The following is a 26,469-nucleotide window of genomic DNA, read 5'->3' as shown; positions in this document are numbered from 1 at the left end:
GCCACAGTGAGCATGTGGGGGTCAGAAGGCAACTTTTAGGGATACAGTTCTCTCCTTCCACCATGTATGTCCCAAGGACCAAATACAGGTCACCAGGCTTTGTGACATCACGTTATCTGCTGGAGCCATTTTGCCGGATCCCGGTGTGGTTTTAAACCCTAGACTCCCTCCTACACTGCACTGTTCACCAAAATCCCCAATGGACCCGGGAAACAGGGGGCCTATCGTGCCAGGAGGTACCCCTGACTCCACAGCACGCTGCCCTGATGAGGGAACTGAGGCCTGGAAGAGTGACTTGCCTCAGCTTTGTGCTTAGTTGCAAAAGAACCAGACTCTGGGTTGAGGCTACTGACCCAGATAGGCTGGCGAAGTCACTGCTTGTGTTGGGGGCCCATCTTTCAGTGATTCCTCTGGATCCTCTTTCCCCTGGTTCTCCACACCCTGCCTCTCACTCCTGCTAACATCTCACTGTTTCATGCAGTGAAGGGAAAACAACACATGAGTTTAGATGGAAAAACTAGGTCAAGACTAAGGCAGGCATAAGGGTGGGGTGCAGTGGTAGAATGTTTTCCCTGCATGTACAAGACCTTGGTCCAATACCCAGAACATCACAGGGGCCCGGGGATATAAAGAGCTCAGTTAGCAAGTTACAAAATACTAGTAAACTTTAATTTTTTTCCTGAGATTATAGCTGTAACAAATACCAGTGGGGAAAAATTTAGAAGATAAATTGTCATCTTATGACCCAGAGAGGAACACTGTTAAGATGTATAACAAATACCAATAAAGCTGGATGTACTGGTTCTCACCTACAACTCCAGGGCTCTGGAGGCTGATGCAGGATTGATATGAGTTCAAGGCCAGGCTACACTATATGGTGAGTTTCAGGCTGGTCTGGACTGTGGAGTGAGACTCTGTCTTAAAAAAAACATAAACAGCCGGGCGGTGGTGGCACATGCCTTTAATCGCAGCACTCGGGAGGCAGAGCCAGGAGGATCTCTGTGAGTTCGAGGCCAGCCTGGACTACCAAGTGAGTCCCAGGAAAGGCGCAAAGCTACGCAGAGAAACCCTATCTCGAAAAACCAAAAAAAAAAAAAAAAAAAAAAAAAAAAAAAAAAAAAAAAAAAAAAAAAAAAAACCATAAACAACAAAAACTGTAATAACATGACCCCAGCTAAGAAGACTCCTAGCAATAGTGGAGAGGAGGCCTGAATTGGCCTTCCCCTGTAATCAGATTGGTGAGTACCCTAACTCTCATCAAAGAGCCTTCATCCAGTACCTGACGGAAGCAGATGCAGAGATCCACAGCCAAGCATGGGGCCGAGCTCCAGGAGTCCAGTTGTAGAGAGGGTGGAGGGATTATATGAGCAAGGGGGTGTCAAGATCATGATGGGGAAACCCACAGAGACAGCTGACCAGAGCCCAGGGACTCTGCACGGACAGCTAGGGAGCCAGCATGGGACCGACCTAGGCTCTCTGCATGTGGGTGGCAGTTATGTAGCTTGGTCTTCTGTGGAGGCCCCAGCGGTGGGACCAGGACCTGTCACTGACACATGATCTTTGGAATCTATTCCCTATGGTGGAATTCCTTGGTTCAACCTTGATGCAGCGGGGAGGAGCTTGGTCCTGCTTCAACTTGATATGCCATGCTTTGTGGATTCCCGAGGGAGACATTACCCCATCTGAATGGAGAGGAGGAGGAATAGATGGGGGGCAGGGGCTAGGAGGGAGGTTGGGGGACAGAATGGGAAGAAAGGAGGGAGGGGAAACTGGCTGGTATGTAAAATGAAATAAAGAAAAATCGTAACAGCAACAATAAAATCCACACCAAAACAAACACTGACAGTATCTCAGCAGCTGTTCTTTTATTTCCAAAAATTTATGAAACTGTCTCATTCACACAAAATGATTCATTCAGCAAATATATAAGCGCCTGCTAAATGCCCGGCATTGTTCTGGTTTAGGTATGGAGCAATTTTCAGAGCAATCCAAATCCTCATTCTCACAGAGCTACAATCCTGTGGGAGAAAATAATTGACAAACAAATGTGAGATGATGGGGTTGGGCACTATGAATACAAAGTGAAGCTAAGTAGGGAAGGTGGAGGAGGTTTCTGGTACTGACACATAAAGACTGTTTAGGAAGGCTGCTGTGAGACATGACATCGAGGGTGCAGAAGTGAGTGAACCAATCATCCATCCACTCCCTTATCCAGTATTGATTGAACATGTCTGACACTGAGGATCCAGCAGTGAGCAGAAGAACTTACATTCTGGGTCACATACTCCTTTTCAGAGCAGAAACTGCTGGGGGGGGGGTTAGTTTTGGTTTTTTTTCCCCACTTTTAATCTCTTCCTTCCTTTTTTCCTTCCTTCCCTGGCCCCTCCCCATTCCAGTTCTGGCTAAGTGGCTGGAGTAGGCCCCAAACTCTCCATGCTATCTCAGCCTCCTAAGTGGTAGGATTAGGATGTGACTCACCACACCTAGCTTTACATCCAGCTTCACGTGACAGACTGCCTCCGCCTCTCAGGTTGCAAGAGCAACAGGAGTGTGCTCAGCTGAAACTTTACTGTCCTACTCGACGGTCTGAAAACTGAAAATTTCAGGATAGGAAGCAAGAAGGAGACCTAGCCTTTGTTTTGTTTTGTTTTCTTTCTTTTTGGAGACAGGGTCTCTATGTAGTTTTGACTATCCTGGAACTCGTTATGTAGACCAGGCTGGCCTCAAACTCACAGAGGTCAGCCTGCCTCTGCCACCCAAATGCTGGAATTAAAAGCCACTGAGCTTGGCAAGTATTTTAATTTGAAGACACAAAAAAAAAATCTAAAGTGAATAGCTACTTTCCTCCCAAATGAAATGAAAAGACTGGCTCAACTTTATCTGTTCCCTGAGGCCTCCCCCACGCCCACTGTGAAATACCATGTGGTAGTTAGTTTCCTACTTGCTGCAATAATAAAGCAGCCTGACAAAAGCCACTGTGAAATAGAGTGCGGTAGTTACTTTCCTATTACTATAATAAAGTATCCTGACAAAGGCAACTCGGAAGGGCTTATCTTGGTGTAGAATTTGAGGTTATCAGTCCATCAGGGCGGGATGGGAAAGGCTGGCAGCAGCCCCACGGGGCAGCTGGTAGCATTGCATAGATGCTGGTGCTCGGTTCTCTTTTCTTTCAGTCCAGGACCCCCACTATGGTTAACTTAATCCAGAAATACCCTTACAGACTTTCCCAGGAGTTGTTTCCATGGTGATTCTAAATTCCATCAAGCTGATAATCAGGATTAACCAAGACGGAAGGCTCCAGTAGCCTTTGAGCTCATTGTACAGTAGAAACTGACGTCCGACGGACCCTCGGCCTCACCTCGCCAATGCTAGTGCTGTAGATATTCAACATCACACCCAGGCTCCTGTTCCCATCTTCAATGTTTACCAGGGTTTTCTTAGTTCATCTTATCTTTACTTTCCCACACTAATCATTATTATTAGAAATAGTTTTGACTCTCCCTAGTTTATTTAGATAGACCCATGTGTTTTCTAAACATTTGACCACTTTCTTTTGGCAGCTCATTTCCTTTTGACCTTACTTTTCTTCTCAAACACATCAGAAGTTTCCTTTGTAAAGGCCTGTGGTGTCTCTCTGTGTTTGTTTATCTGAAGATGTCCTTAACCTCTTTTAAAGACAAATAATGTTCTTGAGGGTCGCCTACACCTGTAATCACATTTGGGAGATTGAAGAAGAGATGGAGAGTTTAAAGCCAGCAAGACCCTGACTCAAAAGTTAAAAATCTGACTTTATTCAGACATAATCCATGCAACAAAGTTCAGTTTCTGATGTGTGTAACAAGTTCCTATATCTCCCATGTTGCTTTCAAATTTGTTATGTATCTGAAAAATGACCCTGAAAATTTGACCCTCCACCTCCTAAGTGTTGGAATTACAGGCATGCACCATCACACTCAATTTATGCAATGCTGGGGATTGAACCTAGGACTTGAGCGTGCTAGGCACGCTACCAACAAAGCATTCCCAGTCTAAATTTCAGCTTTTAAATGAAGCATATAATTCAGTGGTTTTGAGTGCATTCACAGATTTGTGCAACTATCACCACTCATTTCTGAACATTTCATCACCCACCAGAAAAAGAAACCTCATGCTGGCTATAGTGGCCCCAACACTCAGGGGCCAGAGGAGGGAGATCTCCAGGTTAGCCTAATGTATATTTTATATAGCAAGATCTTTTATCAAAAACCTCCTTCCTTTTAGTGTGGTGACCACTAATTTATGTTATCTCTTTAGATTTTTGGATTTGTCTATTCTGACATGTCACCTAAATGGAATCATACTCGTGTCTTTTAAATCATTTTATGGGTATGAATGTTTCACCTGCATTTGTATGACTGTGGAGTTTTTTATCTGAATCTGTCAAATGTTAATGGACTAGACATTGTTAATGTAATCTTGATTGTATATTGCATATACTTATTGAAGATAGTTTTTCTTGTATTAGTTATAAGCTTTTTTAATTTTAGACAAAAAGAGAGGAAATGTGGTGGTATTGTGTTCCCCAAAATATTGTGTACTCTAATAAATTAGAGTACATGTGTGCAGTGCCTGGTGAGGCCAGACACTGCTAGTTGTGAGCCACTCTGTGGATGCTGGGGACTGAACCTGGGTTCAATGAAGAGCAGCCAGTGCTCTTAACTGCTCAGCCACCTCTCCAGCTTCCAGTCTGCTTCCTTTCAATTAGCATGTTTTCACGTTTCATCGACATTATGGCACATATCAGTGGTTTTTGTTTTGCTTTATTTATTTATTTTAGTTTTTCAAGACAGGGTTTCTGTTTGTAGCCCTGCTATCCCGAAAAGTCATCTGCTCTGTAGAACAGGCAGGCTTTGAATTTAGAGGTCAGCCTGCTCCTGCCCAAGGGCTGGGATTAAAGCCCTGTAGTTTTGAGACAGTGTTGTTTGTAGCCCAACTCACTAGGTACTAGAAGACCTTGAATTTGTACTGTTCCCCTTGCACCCACCTCCCAAATGCTGGGATTATGGATGGTTTACGTGGAGACCTTTACCTTTATAGATAAAGCAAGCACTCTACATCCCCAGCTCGGTCCTATACTTAACCTTTTCTTAACAACATACTGTGGAGACTGTGAACGTATGTACAGACTGCCTTTTCTTTTCCTGGCTTGTGGCAATCCCTGTATGAATGCCCTATGATATATATAACCAGCTTTTATTGGTGGACTTTCTCAGTCCTTCCCAACTGGGCACAGTACTGTGATAACTCCTTTCTCCACAGGTGGGATTACCTGAGGGATAATTCTCAGAAGTGGAATTCTGGGTAAAGGGGCACAGACACTGTAAACGATGAACCAAAATTGGTGTGGGTTGCTCAGTTGATTCCATGGACCTCTGTCTGCCGGCCAGCACGTCTCTCTTCGTCTCTCTTCTTCCGGGCATCCCCGCCCCCTCCGCAACAGACTAGACATCCTGGAAAGTAGGGGAAAGGTCACGGCGGGAGTTTGCTTCCTCCCTTCAACTGCTTGGCCTAGAGGGGAGGGCTTCTCCCCCACTCCCCACGGACTTGGTTCTTGTCCTGGTACACTGACTCGGCGATCCTAGAGATCGAGGGACCCCCGATCCCTGCCTTCCACCACAGTCCACTCTTCACCCCGAGAAGGCATAGGAGCCACCCACAACCTTCCACGTGTGGATATTCACTGTTAGAATTATCCGTAACTCTAGGGGGGCCTTTCCCACTCTCGATCTCCCCAGGAATCTCTTCTGAGATTCCCCTTTTGGGACAACACGTCTGCATTGTCTTGGTTGGAGCTGGAGGGTGACTAGTAAGGCAGATCAATTTCCAGGTAGGAAGCCTGGACCAAGACCTTCTCCCTCTCTCGTTCACGCTGAAGGCACCTTTAAAAGCTAGTAGTTTATTTTAAATGAAAGAAAACAAAAAGCATCTAGGAGCCAATACCCTCACTGGGGACCGGAGCCACTGGGGGCAAGGTGATTTGTCCAAAACACCGTTAAGAGCCAAGCCCAACGCTAGGAGAATATCTCCCTTTCACTCGGGAGGGTTCGAGGCCAGCCCGGGCTACTCAGTAAGGACCTGCTCAAAATAAGAACCCCTACCGGGCCTTCACCCACTACCGTCCCGAGTGGTGTCACTTCAAGCATGGCGACGGGGAGGGTGGGGTAAAGGCGCCTTTTGGCGCCCTGGTTGTCTTAGAAGAAGGCCGGCAGGGTTGATGCTCACGCCAGACCCCTTCCGGACAGCAGTGAGTCAACCGCAAGCCGTGTGCTCGCTGCGACTGCCTCGGATCTCCGCGGTGACGGCTGACGCAGGGGCAGGGCGAAGAGCGGACGTGCACCGGGGAAGCGTGCGTGCGGCTTCGGTACGCGTGCGCGGTCTCCGGGGGGCGGGGCCTCGGCCGTGGTGGGCGGGGCCTCGAGGCGTCGGTTTCTCTCGGCTGCTTATTTGTATCCGGAGCGGTGCCTGCGTGGAGTTCCCACGCTGCGACTCTGCGGATCTTCCTCAGGCCTGCATGACCTGCTGTGACCGCGAGCAGACGTCTCCCGACTCTTCCTCCTGAGGTAACTGGTCCAGGACCCTCCAGGCTGGAGGCCAAATCCTGGATCCCTCGCCCTTTGGTCGGTCAGGCTGCCTGGGGCTCCCTTCAGGGCTGTGCCTCCAGAGCCTCCCTCGGCTCTCTGCCGATCTATGAACCCCATGGGCCGCCGATGCTCGCCCACCATGCTTGCCCAAAGCACCCTCGTCTTCCCCTTTCTAATGTATCTATTGGAGTGTTGTGTAGTAACTGCCCCCCTGAAGGCTGGGTCCTTGTCGTGTGGGACGACTGCGTGGCCCTAAGTTTCTTCCAGAATGCCTGAACTATTTGAAAGCATTCAAGTATGCTTGGACAAATTAACTTGATTCAACTTTCAGTTATTCTGCGGTTACTGCTCTTTGTTTTGAGGTACTAGGGATTGAACCTAGAATTTTGTATATGCTAAGGTTTATACCACTGGGCCAGCCCTTTTTGAGACAAGGCTTCACCGAAGTCCCCCAAAGTAGCTTCTAAACGCTCTCTGTAGCTCAGGCCGCCCTTAAACATGCATTCCTTCTGCCTCAGCCTCCTCCATAGCTGGGATTACAGGCATTTGCCACCCTTATCATTTATATTTATATTGACTTTCAAGACGTTTATAATCAAATGTGTGGTGCAGTCGACTAATATACAGGTTGTCTTATCTAGAGCATGTTCTTACTTTCTATTCTTGTGGTGCTGCAGCATGCTAGGCGAGCTCTCTATACCACTGAGTTATATTTTCAGTCTCTTTTTTTATCCCGGAGACAGGGTTTCTCTGTGTAGCCCTGGATGTCTTAGAACTTGCTCTGTAGACCAGGCTGGCTTTAGAAATCTGACTGCCGATGCTGGGATTAAAGGCGTGGCCACCACTGCCTGGTTCAAACCTCTTTTTACACCTTTTGAGTCAGGGTTTCACTAAGTTCCCCAGGCTGGGTTTTAAGTCACTGTGTAGCCCCAGGCATGCGCCACCATCTAGCATTTTCATGTGTGTGTGTGTGTGTGTGTGTGTGTGTGTGTGTGTGTGTGTGTGTGTATTGTGCCTCACGTTTTGTCTGCATGTTTGCTATGCATCATGGGTGTGTGGTGCCCGTAGAGGCCAGAGATGGTATCAGATTCCCTGGGACTGGAGTTACATATGATTGTGAGCTGCCATGTGGGTGCTGGGAATCAAACTCCAGTCCTCTGCAAGATCAGCCAGTGCTAACAGCTGAGCCCATGTCTCTCCAGCATGATTTTTCTTATAGTTCCTTATGTAAGTGGAAGTACTGGTACGGCAACATGGGGTCTGTCTTGCTCTTGGTAGGAATGGTCTTCAAGAGAAGTAAAAGTAGCTGGATATGTGGAATGTCTCTGTAATCCCAGCACTTGAAAGGCACAGACAAAAGGATTGCTTCAAGTATGAGGCTAGCCTGGGCAACAGAGCAGGATTCTGGAAAGAGTGAGAAGAGTGAAGACAAACAGTTGTAAACAGTGCTCTGGAAATGATTCCAGCGTGTGATTTGTTCTTCAGCCGTGGTGTTTGCAGTGCAAACACACGGGGATGATGCTGTGAACAGGCATGCAGTGGCCCTGGCTGCCTGGCTGGCGGGGCTTCTCTCGCTCCCAGGAAAATCAGAGTTGAAGGATGCATACACATCCCCAGATACTAGATTATAGACTCTTTTTCCTCTTTCTTCACAGGGTCTAGAAGCAGAAAGCAGCTCTACTTCCCTGCAAAGGAGCTGGGAAGGATCCATAGCAGCCATGAAGTATATGGTGAACCTCTATCTGCTGGGGGTCATACTGACCCTGCTGTCCGTCTTTGTTAGACTGATGGAGTCACTGGAGGGCTTATTGGAGAGCCCATTGCCTGGGAGCCCCTGGGTCACCAGAGGTCAGCTGGACAACACAGAGCCTCCCAAAGGCCTACCAGACCATGCATCTAGAGGCGTACAATAAAACCTCCATCCAGAAATCAGCCGTACTTTGGCACACTAACATCAGCATGTTCAACCAAGTGCTCCATTTCCGAAGAGGCAGCGTCGGTGTCTCCAAAGAACTGTTAGCAGGCCTGGAAGGGCCTTTTTTTGGTTGTTCCTTACCCTGGAAAAGGGCCTATCTAATGTAGAGGTGTGAGTGGGTTGTCTGGCTGTGGGAAGGAATCTCATTCTTCTGACGTTTGCCATATGCTTTGCTGTCCTGCAGTGTGCTCTGAGATGGAGGTGTACCAGCTTCAGCTGTTGGGAGATGAAGGACTTTTGGACATACGTGTCTTCTGGTTGGTTTGATCCTGAGTCTCTTCCATGAGAGCTGTTTGGACAGCAGTTAAGGGGTTATGGGTTGGCAATAAGGAGAGGTTGGAATATCCAGTGTCCAGGTCTCAGTTGTACATTTAAGTTCTTCCTCCAATGTAGTGCACATGTGTTTATGTATAATGTCTAAAGAGGGTTGTGGGATGATCAGACCTGCTCAGGGTGTGGGAGATCCAGCCACTGTGTGGCTTAAATGAATTTTTCTAATGCAATAAATGTGACTATATATATTTCCACTATGTGTCATGTTGACATGTCTGCCCCTGAAATTAGTAAGGAAAAGTTTGAGTAATCTCTCTCTCTCTCTCTCTCTCTCTCTCTCTCTCTCTCTCTCTCTCTCTCCCTCTCCCCCCCCCCCCCCTAGCCATTTTTATTTTTGAGATTGTCTCATGTAGCTGAGGCTGGCCTTGACCTCCTGATTTACCTGCTTATACCTAATCTTAGTATTTAAAACTCAGGAGCAAGATAGTGCTCAAAGCTTTGTTTAGGAATTGAACATGGTAGTATATGCCTATGATCCTCAGTACTTAGGAAACTGAGGCAGGAGGATTGCCAAAAGTTCCAAGACTGCAGAGCAAGACTGAGCTCAAACAAACAAACAAAATTGTTTAGACATAGACTTGTGAACAGGGCTTTTGTTCCTGTTTGCCCTGTATCAGCCAGTTATATGAGCATAGGCAAGACTACCACGATTGGCCCTTCATAGCTACCTCCATGGATTCAGCCAGTTGTAGGTTGAGCCTTTGATTATTAGTGCTCAGGATTGAACTTAGGGCTTTGTCCATGCTAAGTAAGCACTGTACCACTGAAACTAAGTCAGCCCTGGAAATATTTTTTTATTTATTTACTTCTATTTTATATGCATTAGTGTTTTACCTGCAGGTGTGTCTGTGTGTGTGTGTGAGTGTCAGATCTTGAAGTTACAGATAGTGAGTTACATGTGGGTGCTGGGATTTGAACCTGAGTCCTCTGGAAGAGCAGTCAGTGCCCTTAACCACTGAGCCATCTCTCCAGCCCCGAAAATAGTTTGTTTTTTGTTTTTGTTTTAATGATGTCCATGATGAACTATTTTTGTCCAAGATAAGACATTTTTCTTTTCATTTCTCCCTAAACAAAAAATAGAGTAACTATATTATTTCTATTCTATTGGGTACTATAGGCAATTCAGAGGTAAGTGTATGCTAGGATGTACTTGGGTCCTTTGGAGATAGTATGCCATTTTATGTAAGAGACTTGTCTCCAAGGCAGAGTTGTTCATTCATTCCCCGAGGACAACGTCCTCTCTCAGCCCTTCCTTGAGTCTAAAAGAGACGAGTGTTCCTGCAGGCCTTGCTGTTCTGTTCTCTGCATCGTCTTATCCACCCATGTGGCTGTTTGATCTGTTTGTGGTCCACTAAAGTCAGCTACTAAATATAGCTGATAAGTGACCCAGGCTGGCCTTGAATTTAGGACCCTTCCACCCTAGCCTCAAGGATCTGGGATTATAGCTACATTGCAGGTGATTGTTTCTGCCCTCACCCGGCTCTGACAGCTTCACCTTTATTCAACAGTGGAAGAGCGTGTTTTGTTTAGTTTCAGAACAGTCTCACGACATAGCCCTGTCTAGCCTAGAACTCTCTAGCTCCACAAGTGACCCAGACTGGCTTCTTTCACAGAGCCCCATCTGCCTCAGGTGGATTAATGGGGTGTGCCATCATGACCGGCAAAGAGGGTTCCTTCTCCCCCTGTCCACCACTCCATTCTCTGCCCTGCGTATCAAAGTGTTCACTTGCCTCAGGCCACGTTATCTATTTGTTCTCATCTCTGTGTTCATTGTTTTAGGAATTTGATTGATTATGGCCAAAAGAAAGGAATGGAACACAGCCTCCTGTTCAACCAGTTCTGCTTTCTGGGTGCTCTTAATGAAACAGGCTGATAAACCCTGTTTAGGGATTCATTTTGTGTATTGCTGTGTGGTATCAGTATATTGCCAAACTTCCCATTCTAGGTACGTGGTACATTTTTCTTAGCCAAAGATCTATTGGGTCTTACTTTGTAGCTCAGGCTGCCTCAAACTTGTAATTCAGTTGTTGAGGTTTAAAATCTGTTGTCACGCTGGGCGGTGTTGGTGCATGCCTTTAATCCCAGCACTCAGGATGCAGAGGTAGTCAGATCTCTGAATTTGAGGCCAGCCTGGTCTACAGAGTGAGTTCCAGGACAGGCTCCAAAGCTACACAGAGAAACCCGGTGGGGGGGGGGCAGGGGTAGATAGGTTCTCACATCTGCTTCTGGGCACATGGTAAACTAGTCTTGACATTGATGAGGTTACAGAATTGATTTCATTAGTGTAGTTCTGTCAATGTGTTTGGAGGGCTGGTGTGATGTTTTAGCACCAGGTAAAGACACTCATCAACAAGTCAGATGACCTGATTTTGATTTCTGAAACCTACAGAGTGGAGGGAGAGAACTGATTCTCACAGGTTGTCCTCTGAAGTCTATGCAAATGCTGTGGTATGCTGGCACTCTCCCCCCAAACACACACACACACACAAAATGTAAATGAAAAAAATGTAATTGGAGGTCTAGCAAGATGGCTCAATGGGTAGCACTTGCTGCCCAGCCTGATGACCTGAATTGGATCCCCGGGACCCACGGGATGAAGGTGAGAACCAACTCCTGAAAGTTGTTCTTTGCCGTTCACAAATGTGCCCCCCACCCATAAATAAATAAATAAATGTACAAGTCAAAAACTAACTGGAAGCCAAGCGTGGTGGCGCACGCCTGCCCTCCATGTAAGCTAATGTCACACGTATCAGTGTTAGTTGGCTTTGGCTGTGTGCACCCATGCACACTAATTTAGAGACTGGTTTCGCTCGCTATGTAGTCTGTATGACTTGGGACTCTTGGCAGCCCTCCTTGCCTTAGTTTCCTGATGGTGGGACTGCATGGCTGTACCACCATGCCCAGCTAATTCCAATTTGTTTCATCAGTCAAGGACATATTAGGTTATAATGTAGCAAGACCTGAGTTCCCAAAAGGAAACAGTTGCCTAGACAGTGCACCCCTTCCTCCAGGGGAAGGGGCCCACACTACTGCTGGTTGGTACTCCACAATCATCAGGCTGCTGTGGCCCACCCCCATTCCTCCTCATCGGCCGGACTGCTGTTAACCTGGCCTCCTGCTACCGTGGGTGTTAGATGTGCGGAAGCATGGCGTGTGTGTGTGTGTGTGTGTGTGTGTGTGTGTGTGTGTGTGTGTGTGTGTGTGTCAGCCACACTGGTAGAGAAATTTTATTTATTTTTTTCCTTTGAGGGAAGGTGTAGTAAGGGTGTCCTACCTGCAGGAGAGATGTGAGTTGAGTAATTATCTAGCAGGAAGGCCACTAGTAGTAATCATTGTAGTCTTCAAATATTCCTGCATTCCTTTGTTTGTTTGTTTGTTTGTTTGTTTGTTTGTTTGTTTGTTTGGAGACAGAGTCTCACTGCTTGGTCCAGAATGGTCTCAAACTTACAGAAATCTTGCCTCAGCCTTTTCACGGGGATTACAGGTGACTGCGACCATTTCTGGCTGGAAGCTCACTCCTGACCCCTTGTGGTTGAATGAGGCCACATGACTAATTCTGCTCAATTAGTTCTGAGTAGAAGCAGCATGTAAAACATGTCAAGACTGACTTCCATAGTGGAAGCTCCCCACCCCACACCCTCCCCCGTGCTTCGAGAACTAGCATTGATACGTATGGAACTTCTCCGTTGGCCTATGCCCTGTAGTGAAGAAGCCACAGAGAAAAGCCTCAATTGACCCCTGAGAAAGGGAAACCAGCGTTCACTGTGTGAAGCTATAGAGATTGCGGGAGGGGGATGTAAAGGCAGCGTCGCTACTGCAATGTAGCAGCCTAGCTGGACCAACACATTGCACACAGAACCTATGGAATTCTGACCTCATCCTAACTGACCTCCTCCAGTGATGCATAAGACGTTAGAGGGGAAAACAGGTTTAAAAAAAAATCTCATATAATAACTGTGACAGAAATATTTATATAGGACAGAGACACAGGAAGCTAATTGGAGGTGGGTGTTAATGAAGAGCCTCTTGTGATTTTTTTTTCCCCTGTATTTTCATGTGTGTGATAAGCGAGTGTATCTGTGTGTGTGGTCTTGTGTGGGTTGTGAATATGCATATGCCTTGTATGGTCAGAGGACCATCTCACAGTGCAGCCTTGTCTATGTAGCTCATGTAGGCCGTACATTTTCAATCCCCTTGCCTCTGCTTCTTGAGTAGTAGGGTTACAAGCGTGCACTGGGTCCAGCTAAAATGAAGAGATTTGGGGGCCTGCTGAGTTTGGGAAGAACGTCTCAGTGTTAGGAACATGTGAGCAAAGATATGGCAATGAGCCAAGGCACAGTACGTGTAGAAAACTCCAACCACTGAGTTTTAAATCTGTTAACTGGAGGTTTGAACTATTGCCATCTAGGGGATGCTGAGGAAGAAGGGATAGTGTGCCATATTCAATAGAATGGCGGGGGTGGGAGGAAGAAAAAATTATTTTCAAATTAACCTAAGGTCCATAAAACTTCAACATTTAGAATAGCATAAGGCTAGCCCATGAACAGACAGTTCAGATAAGCCCTGGGGGCTGGGAAGTGGCCCAGTGGGTAAAGGTTCTTTACCCAGCAAGTCTGACCACCCAAATTCTGATCCCAAACACATAGACAAGCCCAGAGCAGTAGTAGGTGCTTCTGCGATCCCAAGGCCCAGGAGAACTGAAAGAAGCTGGCTGGCCTGCCTGACCTGGGGTGCACAGTACGAAGAGACCTGGTCTCAAGGTGAAAGGGTAAAGACCAACACCTGAGAGCTGTCCCCTGAGCTCCACAGACGCCATGTGCACAGCTATACCTCATACAAGGAAACACACACAGACACACTCACCACACACTCGAAACCACAGAAATGAACAGAAGAAAAGGAGAAGGAAAGGAATGCAGGGGGGAAAGATGTCTGAAGTTGGGTCATAGGCCCACTGATTTCAGAAATCTCCAGAAGGGGGGTGGCAAAATGACTCTGAGGGTAAAGGTGCCGCTGCAGAGCCTGGCAGACTGTGTGCAATCCCCAGGAACTACAGGGAAGAAGAGGAGAACCCCCAAATTGTCTTCCGAAATCTACAAGCATGCCATGGTGCATATGTGCTCCAACAGAAAATTTGCTTTTTAAAAACTGCCCACCCTGTTTAATGAGGCAATAAGACTTCCAATTCATTCTTTTATTTCTATAGAACGTTCCAGCACACTCTATAGTTGTTTTTTTTTTATTATTTCTGTCTGAATCCCATTGCAAAAAGCTTTTAGGGCCGGAAATGGTAGTACACATCTTTAATTCCAGCACTCAGCGGAGTCAGGCAGATCTCTGTGAGTTCAAAGCCAGCCTGGTCTACATAGTGAATTCTAGGACAGCCAGGGCTACACAGTAAGACTATCTCAAACAAACAAAAATAGAAGCAAATAAATAGTGAGAGTCTGTCTCTGTGGTTGAATACTTGCCTAGCAAGTGCAAGGCTCTGAGTATAGTCCTCAGTACTGAAACAACAGCTTTTGTTTTTTTAATTAATGTATCCCAAGCATCCAGAATACTGTCTAGCACATAGTAGGTGCTCACTAAATATTTGTTGCATGAACAAATCTCACCTTAGTGATAAAAAGATGTACTATAAATATGATGGTCTCTTCAGCTTCATGGCAATATAAAAATTTATGTGGTGTGCGTGTATGTGTTATATGCATCTTGATGCTGAATCCAGGAACATAGTACGTTTCTCTTTTTGCGGTTAAGAAGGAACTGTGTGTCTATTCATGAATAGCAGTGGTTCCTTCTCTTCTCTTTCTTTCTGTTGCAAGAAAGGAGGTGGTTTATTATAGGAGAGAAAGGGGAAAGGATAAGTGTGCCAGGCCAGAGAGCAAGAAGAGAGAGAAGGGCTGAAGCGAGGTGCCGTGACCTCCTCTGGGTCTCTAACATAGCACCCCCCTCCCCTAAGTTCCTGTAACATTGGCTTTTCAGAGCATGTTCCCTTGGCTGAATGGAGCTCAGGTACACTAGGTCCTGCCTGTGCTTTTTGTTTTTGTTTTGAGACATAACCTCACTGTGTAGTACAGGTTACCCTCAAATAAGTAACCCAGGCTGGCCACAAACCCACAGCAATCCTCCTGTCTGAGCTTCCTAGGTGCTGAGATCACAGGAGTGAGCCACCACTCTGTAATCAACGGCTAAAACGTGTACTTTTTGACAAGTTGTTTTTATTTTACTAAATTCCTAACACACCCAGTCTAGACATTTTACAATTTCTTTGATGACGTGTTATCTTTAAGTGTGTTTGCTGGCCAGATGCAGTGGCATATACATGCCTTTAGTTCAAGAATTTGGGAGGCAGAGGTCGGTAGGTGGCTTTCTGTGAGCCTGATCTACTCAGTTCCAGGGCAGCTAGGGCTACCTAGTGAGACCCTGTCTCACTAATATGATGAAAAGAAAAGAAAAAGTGTTCATTTATAAATATTTTGAAGTCCCCTCCCCCCACAAAAGTTTTTCTAGGGTTCACTTCAGCAGCATGGTTGGAAAAAAGGAGATCCCTGACAGAATCATGAAATCGTCTGTAGTTTTTCAGTAAGCTTTTCTGAATGAGATCTAAGCTGGCCTCAAACTCCTGGATTCAACCAATCCTCCTGCCTCAGCCTCCCAAGTACTTGACACCACAGGGGCACACTTCCCACCCCGCTTTCGGCGGCCATTTTGAGCTGGCTTCAGCCATCACACTGCCATGCCATTGCCCCTTCCTTTGTTCACTCTTTATAACTAAATAACAACCTAGTTATTATTATTATTATTTTAAATCTCACTTTCCCCACCCTTCCATTCTCCTGGGCAGGTCAGAGCACGACTTTATTTATTTATTTTTAAAGATTTATTTATTATGTATACAATGTTCTGCCTGCATGTATGTCTGCAGGCCAGAAGAGGGCACCAGATCTCATTACAGATGGTTGTGAGCCACCATGTGGTTGCTGGGAATCGAACTCAGGACCCCTGGAAGAGCAGTCAGTGCTCTTAACCTCAGAGCCATCTCTCCAGCCCCCGGCTTTATTTTTTAATCACATTTAGTTATTTTTATTGTGTGTATGTGTGTGTGTGGACACCTGCATGAAACTGTGCACACAGAGGTCAGAGGACAACGTGACAGAGCCAGTTCTCTCCTTCCATCTTGTGGCTCTCAGGGATCAAATGCTGATCCTCACTCAGGCTTGGCGGTAAACCCTCTTACCTGCTGAGCCCTCCTGCAGGTCCCCAAAGCCTGACTTTAGGTAAACACTTGGAACTTACAAAGAGCTCTTGTGTGCAGCTTCCAGTGATGAGAGAGGATCAAAGCCTGCGATTTTCCTTGAGACCTTCATTGGGGGGCCTGGCCAGCTCACTGTCTTGGCAAACTCTTAGGAAGGTCATTCTCCTCCTGCTTGGGGTAAGGGCGAATGTTTAGAACCCGGGAAGGTTCTGCTGGTTTGCAGTCACCGCACGGCCCTGTACATCCTGTTCTGGCCCCCTTCTCCCTTTCCCTGTTCTTAGCCAGCCATCACATTCCTTGATGTCATTCCTGCCATTGTGAGCCGACAGGCCCTCAGGGCTCTGGTGGACATGGTCAACCATAAGCAAGCAGGGAACTGGAGCTGGGGAGGTCGGGGGAGCAGAGGCCCCAACAACACCTTGGAGTTGGGCTGGGTCTGTGTGGAGCCCCAGAGATGTTCCCCAGCCCATCCTTTTTAAGAACCAATGAATAAAATCAGGGGCCTCCCTCCTGCCGTCAGGGACCCGGGCCCTGGAGTGGAGCTTGGAGTAGAAGATGGCCTTCTCTGTCAACTAATTCATTCTCCAGAGTTCAACTTGTTCTCTGACTCAGTGGTGTTTGAAAGCACCTTTATCCAGGTATGGTCGTGCATCTCAGGGGTGAGAGTCTTCCCCTTTCCACGGCCTGTTCTCACGGGTTAGTGAGAAGATGAGCACTGACAGTCCTGGGGGCGGGGGACGGGGGTGGGGGGGGTGGGGAGGCACCAAAGCCAGAGTAAACCAGAGGGTCTACTGTACTGTGAGGGAGTCCCTGCAGACCAGGCAGAGTTAAGTAGTACTCTGGTACAAAAAAGGTTGTTTGTTTGTTTGGGGGTTTTGTTGTTGTTGTTGTTGTTGATTTGTTTGAGAGAGCGTTTCACTGTGTAGCCTTGGCTGGCCTAAAGCTATGAAAGCCCGGCTGGCCTCAAACTCATAGAGATCCTCCAGCCTCTGTCTCCTGAGTGCTGGGATTAAAGGTGTGTGTCACTACACCCAACTTAAACATCTTTTTAAAAGGTTTTTTTTTTAAGATTTATTTAATTTTTAATTGTGTGTCTGTACACATGAATGCAGTGCCCTGTGAGGTCAGAAGAGGACTTCAGGTCCCCTGGAGCTGGAGTTACAGGTGCTTATAAACTGCCTAACTGGGAGGCTGGAAACTGAGCTCCAGGTTCCCTGAAAGAACAATAAACATTCTTAATGGCCGAGCTGCTTCTTTATCCCTGAAAGGAGCCTCATGGTGTATGTACAAGGAGCTCCATTTAACCATTATCAAAGGTAACTGTCTAAGCAAGCTCTAAGTCCATTTGGATCAGCAATGCATGATCACAGACACCCAGGGCATTCTCTCTGGATGCTGGCAGGTGAAAACAGTGTGCCAGACAGCAGGGGTTCCTTAGCCACTCTTCTGGGTATTGCTGAGGTTTTGGTAAGAAAAGGAGCAGGCAGAGGGGCTGAAAGTACCCCGCTTAAGGTGGAGAGACTGGGCGGAATCAAGGATCTGAGGTCCGGAACCCACCAAAATGAAGTGGAAAAAAGCCGGGGAGCTGTCCAGGAGAAGGTGGGTACCTTTCCAGGTGGGTCTGGGAATCAAATCTGAGGCTCTCACAGCAACGAGCTCCTGCCCAGCATGGTCTCAGTTTGGGGAGACTATGTTCAGGGTTCCTGATACTCCATTTTCCTGTGCTGCCCCAGGTAGACGCCTCTGTTCCTGGAGATGATCTAGGAAGCCCGGGGTGAGGGAGCAAGAGTGTGGGATCCAGACCTTTCCAGTCGTCCCTCTTTATGTGTGGTATCTTGGCAGCGGATTTGTCCTCTCATTTTGTTCTGTGATCTAGCGTTGAGGCTATGGAGATTCTCCAAATGGGCTCGACGTGACCCAAGAGAGACTCACCTTTACTTAAAATGATTCACTCCTCAGTTGATTCCATTTCTACCCATCTCCTCTGTCCACTGCCACCCTCGGGCCATCCCCGAACAGGACTAGTTCCCAGCATTTACTGAGCACTTCCTGGCAGTGAATACTGTTTTGTGGGAACTGCAGATTCTATTTCATAGCGTGAGCCATAAAAAATTTTATTTCTTTTCTCTCCCCCAAATCAGATTTTTTTGTTTGTTTGTTTTTGTTTTTCGAGACAGGTTTTCTCTGCATAGCCCTGGCTGTCCTGAAACTTGCTTTGTAGACCAAGCTGGCCTAGAACTCACAGAGATCCACCTGCTTCTGCCTCCCAAGCGCTGGGATTAAAGGCATGTACCACCACTGCCTGGCCAGAATTCATTTATTTTTCTTGAAGCATTACTTAGGCTGGTAGGAATCAATTTCAGTCCTCCTCGGGGTCCCTCCCCCCTTGTCCCTGGTCCCCACATGGGAACACAGCATCTCTACATGTTATGTATGACTCCTTAATGGTCACACCTTTCATGCTTTTCTGGTGTGAGCTGAGACAGTGCCCGAGTGCTGGGCACCCACTGCTCCTGCCCTGCCAGTGCCCCCGGGTACTTTGGGAAGCAGAAGCGGTCCTTCTGAAGTTTGAGACCCTGCAACACGCTGCCCGCTCTTATCTGAGGGAATCTCTCCAGCCTCCCTGCACTGCAGCTTCCTGGGTCTCTCCCACTCGGCTCTCTTCTTGTAGAACTGGCTTCCCTTCCAGGCCGTTAGAAAGCTGTGCTGGTTTCTCTGTCCCAGGGAGAGAAGTGTAAAATTCCCAATGCCACCCAGCTTTTTCTCTTACGAAACATCTTTCTGGGTTTTTGTTTGTTGTTTTGAGACAGAGTCTCATGTAGCCCAGGCTCTAATGCCATATGAAACCAGGAATGACCTTGAAGTCCTAATTTTCCAGCCTCAATTCCCAAGTGACTAGGGTGCCTTTTCGAAGTTAGAAGTGTTTCTCTACGCAAAGCAGTACCACACGGGGTTGTTGTTGTCCACAGACCATGTCTGGGAGACCAACGAAAGGGACCAGTAGTAGGTGATGGTCTAGCTCACCAAGCTGAGGTGGCCCTTTGCTGTCTGTACGCTTCCATCCTTTGTCTGTCTCTCTTTCTGACCCATGTGTCTGGGGTTGGTTTCCAGGTCACTAAACAAGGACACTGGATGGATGCCTATGAAAGATCTGCCACTGTGATCCTTGGGGTAACCTCTTCAGTGCCCTCCCTGCCACTCCCCAATGTCCTCCTGATGGCCAACCTCACCTGGCCTCACGGTCCGCTTTCCACCAGTAGCAACCCTGGTGCCCCTGTCATCACTCTCAGCAGGTAAGGCTGGAGGGCGGGGCCAGGGCTGTGGGATGATTGACAGGGGTCTGCGAACTGTGCAGGCGGGCTTCAGAGCGGCCGGAAGAAAGGGCCGTCTTCATAAGCTCTGCAGAGCCGTCCATCCGCTCACTTAAGGCATGTTTGCTTAGTGTCGGTTGGCAACAAGTGTGGTGCTTCAGAGCAGGGTGCCGCACAGTTCCTGCTGCCAGCTCAGCGTCTGAGGAGCTTGGCTTCACTTTATTTTTATTTTTCAGGTTTGGTTTTTTTTTTTTTTGTTGTTGTTGTTGTTGTTTTGTTTTGTTTTTGTTTTGTTTTTGTTTTTTTGTTTTTTGATAGAGTCTCCCTATGTAAGCCTGGCTTGCCTGGAACTCATTATATAGACCAGGCTATCCTAGAATTCATAGAATGCAGCCTTGGCTTCCTAGTATTTAGTCGGTGTAGATGTGGAGGATTTTCAAAGAGAAGATGGAGATTTTCTTTTTAAAGACAAGAACTAATGAAATGTTTGCTTTGTTTTTCTTTTTTCTTCTCTCTCTCTCTCTCTCTCTCTCTCTCTCTCTCTCATTCTTAGGAGTTGCTTCTCTCCCTCTACTATGTGGGTTCTGGGGATTGAATTCATGTCATTAGAGTTAACCACAAGCGCCTTTATACCCTTGGGGCCATTTCGCCAGCTCAAAGATGGAGATATTAAAATCAAATAGGACTATGAGATATTGAGATTGAGAAAAAGATATTGCAAATCCCAGCATGGTGAGCCTGTCTCAAAAAAGGGTGCGGGGGCATTGGGAGAGACGACTCCATGGGTAAGAGACTTGCTGCTCTTCCTGAAGTCCTGAATTCAGTTCCCAACACCTGCATCAGGCAGCTTACAACCACCTGTAACTCTGACACACACTTTTAACTTCCAAAGATACCTACAGATATGTGGCGTTCACACACACATGTGCATGCATGCACACACACATACATATGTACACATACACACACAAATAATAAATCTTAAAGAAAAAAAAAAGAGGGGCTGGAAAGATGGCTCAGCGGTTAAAAGCACTGGTTGCTCTTCCAGAGGTCCTGGGTTCAATTCCCAGCACCACATGGTGGCTCACAACCATCTGTAATGAGATCTGGTGCCATCTTCTGGCATACAGGCATACATGCAGGCAGAACACTGTATACATAATAAAAAAATCTTTAAGAAAAGAAAAGAAAAAGAAAAACTGTAGTTCAGTTGGTAGAGTGTAGACCTGGCACACACACAAAGCTCTAGGTTTGACACCCATCACTGACTAAACTGAGCACCAAGATACAAACTTTCATGCCAGAACTTGGGAGATGGAGATAGAGGATCAAAGGAAAGAATAGAAAAACATAAAGCCTCAATATATGCGAGACATCAATATATATATATATATATATATATATATATATATATATATATATATATATATATATATATATATATATATACGAGACATCCACCTTTCTGACTCTTCGATTCAAGGAATCAAAGATGGAGGGAAAAGCTTAGAAATGAGTAAAGAAATCTTTGTTCAAAGATGGAGGGAAAAGCTTAGAAATGAGTAAAGAAATCTTTGTTCTAATTCCCACTTATGGAGATTTCAACTTGAGCAAACCTTGAGCTTTTTAATTTGGGTTTTGTTTTTTGAGACATGTTCTCCTTAAGTTAATGCTTGCCTCACACTGGGTAGCTGAGGGTGGCTTTAAATGCCTATCCTCCTGCCGTAGCCTCCCAAGTGCTAGGGTGACCACTGTGCCTAGCCCGATGTGCGTGTGCGTGTGCGTGTGTGATGTTGGATATGTGCAAGCATGTGTGTGTTCGTGTCAGAGTGCAAGGCCAGAGGCTGTGTTGGATGTCCTGCTCTGTCATATTCTGCCATAGTCCCATGAGATGCTCTCTCACTGAAGCAGTAATTCACTGGCATGGCTAGGCTGGCTGGCAGGGAGCTCTCAGGATCTGCCTGTTTCAGCATCCGACCCTGAGGTGGTAGACCCATGTGACAACGCCTGACCTTTCTCCTTTTAAACATGAGTGCTGGGGATTCAAACTCAGTCCTCATGCCCGCACAAGTACGTTTATCTACTGAGTTACCTCCTCGTTCACTCACCAAACTTCTCCAAGTGTCCGTTACAAAATCTGAAATATATAATTAATAATATTTATCTTTCCCTCATCAAAGAGTTTTATGAGAACTGAGATATTATGCAGTAATAGCACCAGTGGTGATTGATGTGGGCAGATTATTTTTATTTGATTTTTTTGAGCCAAAGTCATGTAGCCTGTGTTCCTTGTTCTGTGTTGGGATCGAGTGTTGGCATTTAGGCAGACACTGCTGTGCCAGTCTTTACTAAGGAACAAAGACCCTGCAAACACTCAGAGGGGAATCAGTGCCCACTCTTAGAACAGGAGCTGTCTCCTGCCAGCACCCTCCAGCAGGAGACACCAACACTCACGCTTCCTGATTATGCCCAGGATCCTTCCCCTGAAGTATGTGGAGCTACAAATCTATGACCGGACCCAGCGCATCCTTCGGGTGAGGACAGTGACAGAAAAGATTTACTACCTGAGGCTCCACGAGAAACATCCACAGGCTGTGTTTCAGTTCTGGATCCGCTTGGTGAAAATTTTGCAGAAAGGTCTGTCTATCACCACCAAAGACCCGAGGATCCAGTTCACTCACTGCCTGGTGCCCAAGATACCCAGCTCCTCCATTGAAACAACAGTAAGTGGGGATGCCCCCCAACGTCTGCAGAGAAATAGAGAAGTGTATTTCCATGTACATACTCATACACACAGAATGTTCACATAAGCAAATGGACACTTGGCCTTTCATATATGCAGGTCCATGGATCCACTCAACACCTTGGATCAGAAAAGTATTGTTCCCTTGTTGTTGTTCCCTGAACAATACAGTAGAGCAGCTGTTTGTACAGCCTTGTGTTATGCGAGGCATGTGCAAAAGCTATGTCTTTTGAATAAGGGACTTGAACAGAGTGGATTTTGATATTGGATGGTGGATCCTGGAACCAATTCCCATGGATCTTAGGGACAAGTATGTATGTTATTGAATACAATGTTGTTGGTATTTTAAAAAATTGTGTTCTATCATGGGCACGTCTCCTCATTTAGACATCATTTCCTTACCACAGTGGGATACAACTGAATGATTCTTAATATGAGAGGTAATTTCAGTAAATTTAAACATAGTTTACATGTATATTTATAGACTTATTCTTTTTACATTTTTGTAAAGATAGGATCCCACGACATAGCTCAGGCTGGCCTCAAACTCAAGATCTTCCTGCCTCAGCTCCCACAGCTTCCCCTCTTGTGAGTAGAAGCAGGGTCTCCAGTGTGCTCGATGCTAGACAAGTGTTCTACCTGCTCTGTCACTGAGCTATTGTCTTTTTATATTTACTTATTATTTATTTACTTGTATAGTGTGTGTGCACACCATTGTTGAGACAGGTCTTCCTCTGTTGCTTAGGCTGGGCTGGAATTCATGATGTAGCCCAGGTTGCTCTCATACGTTCTGCTCATCTCCTGCCTTAGCCTCCCAAGTGCTGGGATTGCAAGTACACGACACTACACTGAGCTCTCTGGAGGCATGAGGTCTTCTGGAACCTGCCCGGTGCAGAAGCACAGGGGAGGGCTTGGTAGATGATTGCTCCAAATGTGAGCTCTTAAAGACGAAAGCTTTTCCCGCTTTCATTAAGGTTTGTGTTTGGGTGACCACTATTAGATATCAGCTGCTCTAAGGTCCATATCTCACCCTCTGGAGAGCACAGCCTCCACAGCACATCAGAGAAGCTGTCCTGTTGCTAGAGGCCCCCGTGACTGGCCCAGCAATATTGTGACTTAATGCTTACAGAGCAGGTCCTTAGGCTGCCCTGTGAAACTGAAGTTGGTCCCTGCCAGGAAGAGCACAGATGCTCGGTTGACAGCAGAGCCCCCTGACTTGCATTCCCCCCCACAGCCTGAATGCAGCCTGCCGTCATCCTCCCAGGCCAGCGAGACCATAATGCTGCTAGCAGCTGAGCGGGCCAGCGGCAGTCTCTTAGGACTCTCAGAAAGATACAAGCTCACAGGAGACAGGTGGGTCCTGTGTGGTCAGCTCCAGCATCCCTGCCCCAGCATCCCTCTCCCCAGCATCCCTCACCCCAGCATCCCTCACCCCAGCATCCCTCTCCCCAGCATCCCTCGCCCTAGCCTGGACTCATGGGGCCTACGACACCCTATGACAGCTCTGGTCCTTTTAATCTAGAGAGCCAGCCACACAACTTTGTCCCTAAACTTGGTTGCAAGCTTGTTTGAAAACAGGTTCTGTGGCATTCAGACATCTGGATGTCCATTCCATAGATGAACTCCATTGTTTCCAAATGGCAGATACACAATAAAAGGAATGGAAAAAAATGGGTAAATTAATTCCAAGAAATGTGAGTTAGTAAATAAGTCAGTTAGCTACTGACTCCCTAATCCCAGCTCACAAAGGCCTCTTGGCTGAGCCTCTTTGGCCAGTGACCAAAGACTCCTCCTAGCTCCAAGTTTCAACTAATTCCCCTACAAGCAGCCAAGACTTGAACCCCCATGTGCAGGGCAAGTATTACTCGTATGTTGCCATCAATACATAATTTGTTTTTTAAATTTGTGATTTTTCTTCCAGTGGGAGGAGTTTTTTTTGTTGTTGTCTCGATTTAAAAGCTGCCTCTCTGGACAATCCCTATAGCACATGGCACCCTTTTAGAAGAGAAAAGCTGGTCCTTTCAGATTGTAAAAACATCCTCACTTTTGAAGTTAAAATGTCTGCTGCCTGATCATTCCTTCTTGATAATTTTCAACCTGGCCCCTCTCCTTCTCCTCTCTCCCCTCCCCTCCCCCATGAGCTTCTTGTCACCCTGGATGGCCTCAAATTCACTATAAAGCCAAGGGTGACCTCAAACTCCTGAGCCTCCTGCCTCCACCTCCCAGGGGCTGGGGTTGGAGCCCAGGGCTTCAGACTTGGCAGTTGAAGACTATCCACTGAGCCACACCCCCATTCCTGCCTCCTTTGTTTTGTTTGCTTGTTTTTTGTTTTTTATTTATTATTATGTGTACAGCATGTATGACTGCAGGCCAGAAGAGGGCACCAGATTTCATTACAGACAGTTGTGAGCCACCATGTGGTTGCTGGGAATTGAACTCAGGACCTCTGGAAGAGCAGTCGGTGCTCTTAACCTCTGAGCCAGCTCTCCAGCCCTGTTTGCTTGTTTTGTTTTACTTTACTCTATAGCTCGAAATAGACCTGAACTTGCTGTAATCCTCCTGCCTCAGCTTCAAAAAAAAAAAAAATTCCTTTCTTTGGAGCTGGAATGATGGCTCATCGGTTAAAAGCACTGGCTGTCCTTCCAGAGGATTCAGGCTCAGTTCCCAACACATACATGGCCACTCACAACTGTAACTCTAGTTTCAAGGGATCCAGCGCACTCCTCAGGCACCAGGCACACAAGTGGTGAGCAGACATACATGAAAACAAAACACCCGTACGCATAAAATAATAAAAATATTTCATTGTTTTTCCTAGCAGGAAGTGGGGTCATCACCTTCTCTTTCTATTTCTTAATGATTTAAATAGATTTTCCTCTTAGGAGCTTTCATCGGTTATTTGGTTGTTTGGAGGGTTTTTGTTTGTTTGTTTGTTTGTTTGTTTTGTTTTGAAGACAGGAGAGGACCGTGAACTACTGATGCCTCCTGTCTCCACTTTCCAAGTACCGATTACAGGAGTGCATTAACAGACCGATGTTTTGGATTTTTGTTTGTTGGTTTGGGTTTTGAGACAGTGTCTCACTGTTCAGCTCTTGGCTGGCTTGGGACTCACTATGTAGACCAGGTGAGCCTTGAACTCACAAAGAGCTTCTTGCCTCTGCCTCTTCAGTGCTGGGACTAAAGTTGTGCACCACCAGGCCCTGCATGGTTTGTTTTGTTTGTTTTCTTTTTTCTGAGATCACGTTTCACTGTGTAACTCGGCTGGCCTCTGGCAGAGAAATATGTGCTCTTAACCACTGAATCTCTCTTCAGACTTTAAAAAATAGTTTAAAATTTGAGCAGTTTTATTTATTTATTTATTTATTTATTTATTTATTTTATGTGTGTGGATGTTTTGCCTGTAGTGCCTGTGGGGACCAGAAGAGGATATCAGATCCCCTAGAACTGGAGTCATAGACAATTGTAAGATGCCATATAGGTGCTGGGAACCAAACTTAGGTGCTCTGGAAGAATGCTCTTCACTGCTGAGCCGTTGTGGAGTCTAACAATGTTTTCTTTCTTTTCTGTTGCTTCCTATGACCTGGGACTCTCTGGACTCCCACAGATACACTGATGCTGCCACAGTGACAGACAAACCCAAGAGATGCAAGACACCCCCACTGATGGCATCTTCAATTAATATGCCCATGAGAGCGACTTTGACCCACAGCCTCTGGGAACAAGAGGACCCAAATGAGAACTTCCTGCAGGTTCCTGTAGCCAGCTCCCTAGGAGAGAACTTTTTGGGACCTTAACACCTAGCCAGACGGGTGTCAGCCCTGTCTTCCATGCGTTTGCTTTGCCTCGTATAATGCTGCTTCCCACAGTGGGCCAAGGAACCATGGGAGAGACGAGGTGGTGCTTACGCCAAGACGCTCTGCTACTTCCACCAATAAATCTCCAATCGAGTCCTCGTTGTCGTAGGTTGTGTTGGGGGTGGGGAGATATGGGTAGCTGGCTAAGAGCTGGCTGGAAATCGACGGTCACTCCTCAGGAAAATAAATGGGAAGGAAGCTATCGCCTGCTCAATTGAAAGCCTGAAGCGTCTAAGGCAAGCCGATACATCCCGTGCAAAGGAAACGGCCCCTGGAGAGAACTCTAACTTCCATTATCAAGGAAGAAATGGGACTTTGGTATACAGAAATCCTGAGCATGATGGCAACCAGCTAGGAGATAACCTCATCCGTCTC

The 26,469-nt window shown here is 46.5% G+C and overlaps 2 protein-coding genes and 1 long non-coding RNA gene across 4 annotated transcripts; 2 read left to right on the top strand and 1 right to left on the bottom strand.

Annotated features, from left to right (window-relative positions):
• Window positions 1-1,848: 1,848 nt before the first annotated feature.
• On the bottom strand, window positions 1,849-6,362 carry LOC119087605. 2 transcript variants are annotated; one of them, XR_005091074.1, is made up of 4 exons: window positions 6,138-6,362; window positions 5,309-5,489; window positions 2,479-2,593; window positions 1,849-2,018 (listed from the first exon to the last, which is right to left on the bottom strand). It is a non-coding gene; the product is annotated as an uncharacterized LOC119087605 (long non-coding RNA). The 2 variants fall into 2 exon arrangements; XR_005091073.1 differs by having other exon boundaries at window positions 1,849-2,593.
• Window positions 6,363-8,275: 1,913 nt separating this feature from the next.
• On the top strand, window positions 8,276-9,122 carry Hilpda (hypoxia inducible lipid droplet associated). Its single transcript, XM_028866225.2, has one exon. It carries the CDS (start codon window positions 8,339-8,341, stop codon window positions 8,531-8,533), a length of 195 nt encoding a protein of 64 aa, XP_028722058.1. The 5' UTR covers window positions 8,276-8,338; the 3' UTR covers window positions 8,534-9,122.
• Window positions 9,123-16,522: 7,400 nt separating this feature from the next.
• Fam71f2 (family with sequence similarity 71 member F2) lies at window positions 16,523-26,188 on the top strand. Its single transcript, XM_028866259.2, has 5 exons — window positions 16,523-16,824; window positions 19,298-19,479; window positions 21,971-22,220; window positions 23,475-23,593; window positions 25,845-26,188. Exons 1-5 carry the CDS (start codon window positions 16,672-16,674, stop codon window positions 26,032-26,034), a joined length of 894 nt encoding a protein of 297 aa, XP_028722092.1. The 5' UTR covers window positions 16,523-16,671; the 3' UTR covers window positions 26,035-26,188.
• The last annotated feature ends 281 nt before the right edge of the window (window positions 26,189-26,469 follow it).

The sequence above is a fragment of the Peromyscus leucopus genome, chromosome 3 (genome assembly GCF_004664715.2).
Source record: "Peromyscus leucopus breed LL Stock chromosome 3, UCI_PerLeu_2.1, whole genome shotgun sequence".
Lineage (NCBI taxonomy): Eukaryota > Metazoa > Chordata > Mammalia > Rodentia > Cricetidae > Peromyscus > Peromyscus leucopus.
Note: the sequence above shows the minus strand (reverse complement) of the source record. Positions and strands in the feature narration are given on the sequence as shown.

Bases quoted from the DNA above. Each gene is read 5' to 3' on its own strand.
- Hilpda (XM_028866225.2), top strand. From the start codon at position 8,339: ATGAAGTATATGGTGAACCTCTATCTGCTGGGGGTCATACTGACCCTG.
- Fam71f2 (XM_028866259.2), top strand. From the start codon at position 16,672: ATGAATAAAATCAGGGGCCTCCCTCCTGCCGTCAGGGACCCGGGCCCT. The intron at 16,825-19,297 runs GTATGGTCGTGC...GTTGGTTTCCAG, and splicing joins TTGAAAGCACCTTTATCCAG to GTCACTAAACAAGGACACTG. The intron at 22,221-23,474 runs GTAAGTGGGGAT...TCCCCCCCACAG, and splicing joins GCTCCTCCATTGAAACAACA to CCTGAATGCAGCCTGCCGTC.